This window comes from Kryptolebias marmoratus, linkage group LG15 (assembly GCF_001649575.2).
Source record: "Kryptolebias marmoratus isolate JLee-2015 linkage group LG15, ASM164957v2, whole genome shotgun sequence".
Classification (NCBI taxonomy): Eukaryota; Metazoa; Chordata; class Actinopteri; order Cyprinodontiformes; family Rivulidae; genus Kryptolebias; species Kryptolebias marmoratus.
In genome coordinates, this window is record NC_051444.1 from 26,765,973 (window position 1) to 26,778,256 (window position 12,284).

Below are 12,284 nucleotides of genomic sequence, written 5' to 3' on the forward strand. Positions count from 1 at the left end.
GGAGAGGCTCGTTGTCTTTTTGTGAAGGCCTTCGCAAAGAGGAGAAATTCCACAACAGCTCCTAATGGCGTGCTGTCCAGGAAGTTCTGCCTCCTTACTTGGGCTTTCTCTTTTATTAAAGTAAGAAGAAAAAAGGGGTTGATCTGAGCTGGGCAAACCAAGTACAGACCATAGTTTAAACATAAGCATAACAAAAACACATAGCTGTTTGGGAGAGCCAGATGGTTTGGTGCCTGCGTGTGACCTTCGTCTCTCACGTAGGCAGTTTTACACATGAGCACAAAGGCGGATAAAATAAAAACCCTAACAATATTAAATTTATAACAAACACTCAGCTTGTCCTATTTGTTCCACATGGGCTTTTCAACTTCACTTCAAGCTCGGGTCCTCTACCAGAGGCCTTGGAGCTTGAGAGTTCTATGCAGTATCTTAGCTGTTCCTAGGACTGCGCTCTTCTGGACAGAGATCTCTGAGGTTGTTCCGGGGATCTGTTTGAGCCACTCGTCCAGTTTGGGGGTCACAGAACCAAGTGCTCCAATGACCACTGGTACCACTAAGGCCATCACTTTCCACAGTTTCTCTATTTCCTCTTTCAGCCCTTGGTATTTCTCGAGCTTTTCGTGCTCCTTCTTCCTGATGTTACAGTCGCATGGGACTGCTACATCTATCTCCACTGTTTTCTTCTGTATCTTATCTATCACCACAATGTCCGGTTGGTTAGCCATCACCTGTTTGTCAGTCTGTATCTGGAAGTTCCACAGTATCTTAGTCTCCCACTTTAACTGTGGGACTTCCAGTCCATACTCGGTACAGATATTCCTGTACACTATTCCAGCCACTTGGTTATGGCGTTCCATGTACACTTTGCCTGCCTGCATCTTACATCCTGCTGTTATGTGCTGGACTGTCTCAGGGGCATCTTTACAAAGCCTGCATCTTGGGTCCTGCCTGGTATGCTAGACCCAGGCCTCTATTGCTCTTGTGCTACCATGATTAGTGCCTTTGTGCTGTCATTCATTCCCGCCTTTTCTAGTCACTGGTAGGACTTATTGATATCAGCCACTTTCTCAATCTGCTGGTGGTACATGCTGTGCAGGGGCTTATCTTTCCATGATGGTTCCTTTCTGTCCTCTTCCACATTGGGTTTCTGCTTCCTGAAACATTCACTTAGCAGATCATCATTGGGGGCTTTCTTCCTGATGTACTCCAGGATCTTGGTTGTTTCCTGTATAGTGGCTCTGATGCTCACTAGTCCTCTGCCTCTTTCCTTTCTCTTAGTGTCTCAGGGTGCTGGACTTAGGGTGAAACCCTCCTTGCATTGTAAGGAGCTTTCGTGTCTTGATATCAGTGGTTTCTCTCCTCTTTTGACCAGGATATTATACCAGCAAAATATTAGATGACTGGCAAGGCATATGTGTTAATGCCATAGATACCTTTTTATTGTCCTTTATTAACTATATTCATGATTAATTCAACACTATAACTTCATGCATTGATGCATTGATCAAAACAGCTTACCATTTAATGATGACAAAATTAACAAGAAATTCATCCTCTCACCCTTTTGTCCAATAAGAATTTATTTTTCTGGACTGAAGACTCACTCTGACAGCTGTTTTCTTCATGTTCTCATTGTTAAATGGTGTAAATAAAGCTAAACATCCAGAGCAATTTTGATGGAGTCGAGCTGACTTCTGTAAACTTGCAATTCTCTGTTTAATGTATTTTGAGATGCATAAACACAGTGTTCACTGAAGAGTTTTCTAGATTAATGGGGAGAGGGGATGGAGGGTCTGCCAGAGTTTTCGGGATAAGAGGTAGAGTGAGCTGGGGTGCATTAGGAGTGCCGGAAAAAGCTCAACTCCTGTAATTTAAATTTAGATGCTAAAAAATAGTATTAAAAATTATATTTGATACATGAAAAATTGTCATTTTTGATATTGCACTCAAGAAAATGTGCATTATATTGGATATACTCAATATATTCAATTCAGTGCAATTCATTTTATTTCTATAGCGCCACGTCACAACTAAAGTCATCTCAGGGAACTGTACAAAAAAATGCACATACATTACAAAAAGCCAGTTGGTAAAATATATCACTCATCCCATCCCAGGGACCTTTTCTTCACAGTTGATTTTGTATTTGCAATACATTACCTTCAATAACAGAATGTAAAATGTCACTTATTTTTTCCACTCATAACTACATGCTACTGTAACATGAAAGTACAACTGATAGAAATAAATCAGTTATATTATTACACACTCTAGTTCCTAAATAAGACTAAATTTACCTGTGATAACCAATGTAAAAAAAAACAAAAAAAAACCATTGCTTCGGTGTAAATAAAATATTTTTCAGGATTTGTAATCCGTAATCTGAACATTTTGTCTCTGGGACACTCCCTCCTACTGACAGGAAGTCACATCTCTGAGGTCCTGCAGCAGAACGAGGCTTTGAAGCAGCAGATGGAGATGCTCCAGCTACACAGTAAGCAGGAGACAGAGGAGCTAAAAGCCCAGGCTGTGCAAGCAAAAGAAGAGCTGAGCAGGTATGTGCATCTTTTAGAATCATTTAGGTCTACATCCACACAGGATGACAACCTCTGTATGCTCTCCACAACCATTCGTGATCATGTCCTGAGCTGCAGAATTTTCATAGTGATATAGATTTAAGTATATGGTAACAGTTAGTTTAGTTAGTAATATTTAAATAATAAGTAATATAATTAGTAAAATTAATAATATTCTATCCATCCATCCATCCATTTATTTTCTTTTATCTGCTTTTCTTTTCTGGGTCTTGGGGAACTGGTGCTTATCTCCATCGGCCATTGAGGTGAGGGACACCCTGGACAGATCACAGGCCCATCACAGGGATAAATGAGATAAAAAACCATTAACGCTTTCTCTCCCACCTAGGGATAAATGTAGAGTTACCAATGAACCTATCATGCATGTTGTTTGGTCTGTGGGAGGAAACCGGAGTACTTGGAGTACACAGGGAGACCATGCAGATTCCACACAGCAAGTCCGGGAGGCGATTCTGTGACCTTCTCACTGTGAGGCGACAGCTCTGTGCCTCCCATATTAATACTATTAGGCAATATTGTTGTCAGTTAGTAGTAATATATATTGTATATGGTTAAGTAGCTTTTTAAACTCAGATCATTGTTATGATGAGAAATGACAACAGTGTAGTCAATTTGGTCAAACCGTGAAAATATGTTATGTGTAATTTCAAAAGATATTTATATCTTGCACTGCTGGAGATAGTCACCAGCTCCCTGCAACCTGGAAAGTAGAAGCGGGTAAAAGAAAATGGATGGATGAATTTATATCTTGCACAATCTGTTAGCCCTTGGAGCATGTTTTGGAAATGACTCAACATTATAAAATCTCAGTTCAATCTTTGTAAAACTGACTGGGTTATAGCCATTTTTGTGTTTGCTGAGGTTTATTAGGTGGTCATCTTGTAATTGGTTGACTCTTAAATTACAATTATTATAAATGTAAATGTACATCTAACTTTACTTTCTGAGAGTTTCATTAAAATCTGTTCAGTGGTTTATGAAATAAATTGCTAAGAAACAGACAGCGTTAACGCCAACAATTAATACCAAAGTTTTATGCAAGGATTTTGTGTGATGCGTTGTACTCAGAGTTTGCCTTAGGGAAAACATTCAGCTCCTACCACACCAAATCTTAGCTCAATATCTGTAAAACTGACTAAGTTTGAGACATTTATGTGTTGGCTATGAATGATTAGCTGTAGTGGTCATTTTGAATTATGTTCAAACAGATAAACTTTATTGGTTTTTTGCAAATATTCACTCATTTTGAGTTTGATGCCTGCAACACGTTCCAAAATAGCTTGGACAGGGGCATGTCTACCACTGTGTTACATCACCTTTCTTTTTAACAACACTCAATAAGTGTTTAGGAGCTGAGGACACTACCGTAATTGTTGAAGCTTTGTAGATGGAATTTTTTCCCATTCTTGTTTGATGTACAACTTGAGATGTTCAACAGTCCAGGGTCTCCATTGTCATATTTTCCTCATCATAATGTGCCACCTATTTTCAATGGGAGTCAGGTCTAGACTGCAGTCAGGTCTAGACTAGTACCTGCACTCTTTTACTACGAAGCCACACTGTTGTAACACGTGTAGAATGTGGCTTTGCATTGTTTTGCTGAAATAAGCAGGGACGTCCCTAAAAAACACATTGCTTTGATGGCAGCAAATGTTGTTCCACAACATGTATGTATCTTTCAGCATTAATGGTGCCTTCACGGATGTGCAAGTTACCTATGCCATGGGTACTAACACACCCCCATACCATCAGAGATGCTGGCTTTTGCACTGATAACAATCCTGACAGTCATTTTCCTCTTTAGCCTTGAAGACACGATGACCATAATTTCCAAAAACTATTTGAAATGTGAACTTGTTAGACCACAGGACACTTTTCCAATTTGCATCAGTCCATCTCAGGTGAACTCGGGGCCTAAGAAGCTTTCCAGGTGTTGTTGATATATGGATTTTGCTTTGATTGGTAGAGTTTTAATTTGCACATGTAGATGTAGCGATGAACTGTGCTCACTGCCAGTGGTTTTCTGAAGTATTCCTGAACGCATGTGGTAATATTCGTTACAGAATGATAAAGGTTTTTCAATGCAGTGCTGCCTGAGGGGTCGAACATCACGGGCATTCAGCGTTGGTTTTCAGCCTTGTCCCTTATTTGCAGAGATTTGACCAGATCCTATGAATCTTTTGATAATATTATGGACTGTAGATGATGAAATCCATAAATTACTTGCAATTGTATGTTGAGAAGTGTTGTTCTTAAACTGTTGGACTATTTGCTCACACAGTTGTTCACAAACTGGTGAACCTCGCCCCATCCTTGCTTGTGAATGACTGAGCCTTTCGGGGATGCTCCCTTTATACCCAAACATGACACTCACCTGTTTCAAATTAACCTGTTCACTCGTGGAATGCTCCAAACAGGTGTTTTTTGAGCATTCCTCAACTTCCCAAGTTTTTTGTTGCCCTATCACAGATTTTTGGAACATGCTGCAGGCATCAAATTCAAAATGAGTGAGTATTTACAAAAAAAAGCAATAAAGTTGATCAGTTTTAACATTAAATATCTTGTCTTTGTAGTGTATTCAATTAAATGAAGATTGAAAAGGATTTGCAAATCATTGTATTCTGGTTTTATTTGTGTTTTACACAACGTCCCAACTCCATTGGAATTGGGGTTGTATATCCATCAATGACTTTCTGAGGGTTTCATTCATATCCGTCCAGCAGTACATGAGATAACCAACAAACACACACACACACACAGACAAAAAATTGTCACCTGCTTTTCGGCAGTGGATGATAACAAGCCATGTGGGTGTGCACAGGCCCCACTTCATGGATACACTGCCACCATACTCCACCACCAAATGGAGAGCCCACTGCCTTCTAAATACTCACTCAAAAAAAAAATCTAGAACATGGATGGTCTTTGCAAAATTTCAGCGATGTATTCAGATACATCGCTGAAATTTTGCAAAGACCATCCATGTTCTAGATTTTTTTTTTACTTCGTAGTAGCGGTGTCATCCAGTGTGAGAGGGCTGATTTGTGTACAGAATTAAGGTGGAAACCCAAAAGATTGTCATGTTCCACATTAGGCTGAAGGAGTGCTGTGCAGAACAGCTGTTATCAATGAAGACAGAACACCTCAGGGTGCTGGACCATCTGTGTGCCACCCATGCCTTGGAGCACTCATCCTCAAAGGTTGCAGAACTAACAAATAAGCTCAACAGTCAGGAGGTATGAGTTTACTGACCAATCAGCTTCTTGTCAGCAGTGAGATCCAGAAAATTCTGTACCTTCAACTTTAATATACTCCTACAGATTGCAATGAGACATTTGCAAGAACAGCTGACAGAACTTCAAGGATCTAAAGAGGCACTCACAATATCCCAAAGCAAAGAAGAAACTCTGCAAAGACAGGTAAACTGCTTTCCTTTTCCAGGGACTCTGCATGGCTCACCAGGTTACTGGAAAAAAAGAAAACAGGTGGATAGGAAACCAACCAAAAAAGACCAGTCCATTCTAAACACCTGGAGAAATAATGAACTATAAAGGGTTTTAAATGTTTCCAGCTGTCACAATAATTGGGTCAGAGATGAAAAGAAGAAATAAAAGAACTCCATTCAAATCTTTAATATCACCAAGTATGGACAGAATACAGGAGTGAACTTGAATCAAAACAAAGTATCTGCAAATATTATATTCTCATTGACAAATGCAGTTATTCTAAAGTACAATAAAGTACAATAGAGTTTTTGCCTCAGCGACCATNGCTTACATCACATCTCAGCTTTAAAAGCTCAACTCCACACTCTCTACTTCTGAATTGAGAAAGCTCCTCGGATGAGAAGCGAAACGTCTTCAGCTACAGAATAGAAGTCCAGTTGTTTTTGTTTTTTAACTTTTTTTGAATTTACCATGGCCTGGATGACTGAGAATCTACACCAGCATACCAGTTGTAGATGTACATCCAGTGACTGTTTTCTGTGCTTCAATAAAACTGATCCAATGGTTCATGACATATCTTACTAAAATTATTTGTCAATATTTGTAAAATGTAATGAGTTAAAGGCATTTTTTTTTTAGAGACAAACAATAAATGTATTGAGTGGTTCATGAGATAGTTTGGAAATAGGCTTGCAAATACACACGAGCTAGAACATTAGGGTGATAATGTTTTAGCTTGTGTGTGTGCTCACTATTGGCTTTCAGCAGAAGGCAATAATCAGTGTTTATTGCAGAGGTTATACAGTATGCACCTATTATGCATCTGACTCTCAGCAAAACTGAGAACGCCCAAACTGTTTATGAATCTTCCGATGAAGTTTCACATCAGTAAGTTTAAAATGAAGAGAAGAACTTATTCAAGCTGCTTTATTTGCATGTGACACCAGTGATCTTTGGAAAACACATTTGCCATTTGAATACAAAAAGTCAACACAAGGTATTGTTCTCAGTCTTTTATCGTCGGGAAATATGACCATACCTTCCCTCAAAGGAAAGTGTGCACTCTTCTCCCCGAGTTGTGTTGGCTCCCTCCAGACAAATAAAAAAAAAAAAAAAAAGAAAAAGAAAAGAAAAGATCCACACTTCTTGCTGTGTAATTATGCAAAGCTCTGCACTCAAGCAGAAAGCTCTGAGACTGTCCAGGACTGCGCTGCCCTCGCTCCACATGAATCCTTCCCCCTGGTGATAGCTCAAATGTCAGCATCATATCAGCAGTGGTCACATCGCGTGTCCTGCACACACACGCACACACACGTTCTATTATGAGTATGATTTTAATTTTTCAGATTGTCTTTAAATGAAGTGAATTTGTTTCCAGTTTTCTCTCGCAGGCACATTCAACAACCTGATGACAGAGAGGCCATTTTCAGTTTTTATGATGCATTCTTATGTATTTATTTTTAATTTGTTTGTTTTGTTCTTACTTTATTTCCTGGTCTTTTCTTCTTGTTTTTCCTTTAGTATTTATTGTAGATAACATATCAATTATAGAACTAATAAACAAATAAAAAATTTAATTTGTTAATTTTTTTGGGAGTGAATTTTCACTGTTTTTTCTCACATTATTAGTGACTGACATTGATTAGCCATTGTAGGACAAAAGATAGATGAAGGGGTGGAAATTTTCAATTATTAAAACTGTTTATATTCTTTAAAGATAGCCTGTGCTTTAAATCTTACGAGCTGCTACAGCCAAGAATGACTTCAGAAATAATTTTGACAGTTTTGTGGTTACTTTTGGATCTCAGTGATGGTTGCTGCGGTTGCTTAGTACTGTAAAAATGAATTGTGTTACTTGCCTTCACTTTGCCTCAGTAAGAGGGCTAGGGTAACGCACCTGTAAAATAATGTAAAGTAGAAATCCCTTGCACTGACATTTGGTCTGCTATGTGGTGTTCAAAAATCTGAGACGAAAAAAAAAATGTATTTTTTTATTATTACAGGGTTAAAAAATAGCTCAAACTTCCTGGCTGTATGTTTTTTAATTTGATTAGTTGTGGTAGGAAAAGTTCCTAATTGGTACTGGTTTTGAGACTTTCCATCTTACCTCCTCTCGCCACGTTATTCAGCCTAACGTCTTAATAAGAATACAAAATGTTAAGAATATAAAATGATTAATTAATAAACACAGTCAGGGAGATGTGTAATGTCCCTATTCCAATTCTTAATGACAATTCTGTGACACGCTTCAGTCAAATCATCATAGGAAAACACAGCTGCAGTATTTGCTGTGACAAGCCTGAAATGACTGGCAGCATAAAGATTGGACTGTGGAACAATGAAGGTATACCACACCACAGAGGGGGGCCGTTCTGCTTTCGCTCTGCAGTGTCATCCCCTTCCTTCTCCCAAAAGCTGATTTTCTTGGTTCAACACACGTTCATACTGAATCAGACTTCATGCTCACTATATACAGATCTGCAAGATTAAGTTGCGGTAGGAGGATGTCTGTGTTAAAATTATCTTTAAACTCTTAGATGAAAATTTAACAAAATAAATATTCTAGAACAGGGGTATCCACAGTGCAGCCCATGGGCCATTTGCAACCCTCAGAGTAAAAAAATATAATTTTACCCCACAGGCTTAAGGGATTGATGCAGATGGACACCTTTCAAAAATTTTATGGGTGATATTTTTATAATTTTTAGGTTTAACAAAAAATCGAATTAAAATAAAATCAGTACAAGTTGTTCCTCAAAAATCAACCAAATTTCATGGTAAGAATGACCACAAACCTTTGGACTTTCACCAAAAAGTAGACTTTTTGGGTAACCATTCATAAAACTCTGCTAAATATAGCAAGTGTTTCTGAAGAAAAAAGATCTGCTGTTGAATTAATCATCAACAGAGGGAAATTGGACTTTGTTAAAGGAACATGGAAAGGGCATAATTTACATACAATTTGATCACCTTTACTAATGTCCTTTCAAATCAGTTTTAGTGCCTGCCAACTGTACAGCTTTTCAGGGCTTCAAGCACCCTTTAAGGACAGGCCATCAATGACTGTGTGGGTCCACAAGATTTTTGAACAAAATCTCTCACATTGGGTTTGAACTGCAAGCCAATGAAATGTTCACTTCAAGGATCTACAGCCGTTTTTGAAGAAGTCACTCATTATATGCTTTTGTTTCTGCGTACTGAAATGTACTTTCATAGCACAAGAAAACAAACAAACAACCCCCCCCCCAAAAAAAAAAAAACAATAAACCCAACATATCAAAGGAATTGAAAGCTTTTCTTTTAAGATAAATGTTTGTGAGGCCTTTTCTGTTTTGAATCTACAATGATTTTCACCCTTTCCACCAAGACTAGTATACCTTTGACCGTTCATTAAAATAGTGTGTTTCTTATTGTTTAGAGTTCAAAAATATAAATGACAACCCTCCATAAAAACAAAAACATGGCCTTATATGCATGTAGCACCCTGCTGTTGTTTAAATTCTGTGAGATATTTTAATCATTAAAATGTTTTTGAACGTTCTGATAGAATGTGAATGTAATTTGCCACATTCTGAACAGTCTTTGAACTACTCATGACCAACAGGGAACAAAATGGGAGGGAAAGCTGCACACTGGGGATGCTTTTTTTTTATTTTTCTGTGTCTTTAACTGGGGTAAACATTGCTTAGTGTTCTTTACTAATGTAAGTAAACACTTTCAATTCAAGGCTCTGTGTCACAGTTTTGTGGTTATATTGTCATAGTTTTGGAGTTTTTGTAACTCTTGTTTTGCTTTGGTTATCTCTTGGTTTTCTGTGTTCATGTCTTTACCTCCCCAGTATTTTTCCAGTCCTCTCTCCCACGCCCATCTCCACCTGTTAGTAATCATATTCACTCACCGGTGCCCATTTACCTCATTATCCTCTGTCTTTAAGAACCGGTCACTTTTCATCACTCGTGACTGGATCATTCCGCTTTGTCCGCTGTTGCCATGTCTTGTTATGCCTTGCCTTGTCATGCCTTGCCTTGTCTCTTGTTTTGGATTTTGGATTTTTGTTATTGTTAGTTTTGCTGCCTCGTCAGCCCTTTTGTTTTGTCAGTTTATTTAAGTTAATAAATTAGTTTCCTTTTTAAATTATGAGTCTGTGCTCTGGGTTCGCCTCGGTCTTCCCCCCCATCTGACACTCTGAAGCAAATGCGTTAGCACAATGCTAGTTTGGGAGAGATGCCTGCACACAGGATGGAAGCTTTCGCAGCGAGCTTTCAAACTGTATGAACAATTTCTGAGAGCTTGTGTACTCTGAACTTTTGTAATTAGCTCTGTAAGCTCGTTTGGGGTTTGTTTGAATTTTAACGACTGTGCTTTAATGCCTTTGACTCATCTGCACACCAGTGAGTACGATATGTCGCTGAAGCTTCAAATCATGACCACACAGATGTTTCAAACTGAACAATTTATTTAATGATTTAGTCATTACATGAACATGCAAACAAGTAATCTGCCTCTGATGTCTCACTTTGTCAGTGTCAAGCTACTGCGACTGCAAAGTTAAACTGTTTTTTTTTTCCCAAAACAAAAAGCACATCCTGTATTTGTTATTCATGAAAAATGATTATTAAGAAGCGCTGTTTTAATTTCCAGCTATTTTCTTTGTTTTATAAATGCATTTAAAATCAATCAAATAAATATTGAAACTTAAACTAAAAAAATCACAAAGTGATGCTGAGAAAGTGTCTCATGCATTTGTGACTCGTGGGCTTGATTACTGCAATGTCATTTTAGCTGGGAGTCCAAATGCCTCTATTAAAATCTTCCAGTGGCGAGTGACTGCTGTGGCGAGAATTCTGACAGGAGCAGCAGAACGGGAACATATTTTTCCTGTTTTAGCTTCATTACACTGGCTGCCTCTAAAGTTCCAAATTCATTTTAAGGTCTTCCTCATTACATACAAAGCCCTTAATGGGCTTGCACCATCTTATTTAAAAGAACGCCTTATCATTCGACAAGAACTCTCTGCTCTCAATGTCAGGTTTATTTTAAAAAGAGACAGGGAGGCAGAGCTTTTAGTTTCAAGTCTTCTCTGCTCTGGAATCAGCTTCTTGTTTGTGTATGTGATGCTGACTCACTCTGTTAAAAAAAAACCCAAAAAGCCTACCTCTTAGAGAGATTAGATTTATTAAGTATGTTATGAATTTTATCTACCTTTGTGCCTGTGTTACTTTAGCTTGTTTTTCAGTACTTTAATCACAATTTTATCATTTACTGTGTTTTAACTGTTGATTATATTTGTTTTAAATTTGGTTCATATTTTATTACTGTTCTTAAACTATCGTTGGATATCTTTGTTTTGATGTTCTTGCATTGTTCTTTTAAGCACTTTGGGTCTCACTTGTGTTTGAAAAAGAGCATTATAAATAAAGTTGAATTGAGTTTTCTTGAGTTCCAGTGGTATTACAGTGGTGCTGTTCTCCAGGTTTGTTTATTTTTGTAACAAATAGTGTTACACCAAAGTTGGACTGTCTGTCTGATTTTGCTGACATTTATGAGGTTCTTAGGGGCTATAAATCATAAATGTATCCATGGGAGTTTAAAGCTCACAGTAACAGCATGGCTACTTGTTTGAAACTAACCAAACCTTTCTTTACCAGAGCCATAGGCTTAGACTTTTCAGTTTTATGGTCTATCACCAACTCAACTCCCATGCAGAAAGGTTATATTATCACATAAGGTGTCTAATGTTTTCTTGAAATAAATTGGAGTTGAATGAAAAGGCAACATGTAAAATATTTTCCATCATTATGAATTCAAGACAGGAGAGACCAAACATCAACAAGTTTAGGAGTGATTGTTGATTTTGTGTATACATATATATTTATATATAAACAGCAGTATATTAAAACAACTGAAATTATAAGCTGATTTTTGGTTTTGGTGTGCCACTTATCTAGCCACCCATTTGAACATTTTCTGAAGGTGGATGGTAATGAATAACAATGTTTTGTGTTATAATGCCTTATGTTTATTTTATTTTATTTTGATTTGGGGTTTGGCTCAGCAGAAATAATCACCCACAGAACAGTGCACATTGGGGACTAACATTTTGTCAAATGTGACAGTAAGCCCTCAACCTGTTTCTGAATTCTTTGCAAAGATGACACCCATAATCTGTGGCAGCTTTGGCATCCTGTGAAGCGTCATCTTTTCAAAATAGAGGGTCAATTCCTGCCTTTGCGTCTCTGCC

At 37.9% G+C, this 12,284-nt stretch overlaps 1 protein-coding gene across 1 annotated transcript; it reads left to right on the plus strand.

Moving 5' to 3' along the window:
* Positions 1 to 1,186: 1,186 nt before the first annotated feature.
* On the plus strand, positions 1,187 to 6,331 carry LOC108234792 (centrosomal protein of 162 kDa-like). Its single transcript, XM_037979653.1, has 3 exons — positions 1,187 to 2,555; positions 5,692 to 5,833; positions 5,918 to 6,331. Exons 1-3 carry the CDS (start codon positions 2,473 to 2,475, stop codon positions 6,146 to 6,148), a joined length of 456 nt encoding a protein of 151 aa, XP_037835581.1. The 5' UTR covers positions 1,187 to 2,472; the 3' UTR covers positions 6,149 to 6,331.
* Positions 6,332 to 12,284: the final 5,953 nt, after the last annotated feature.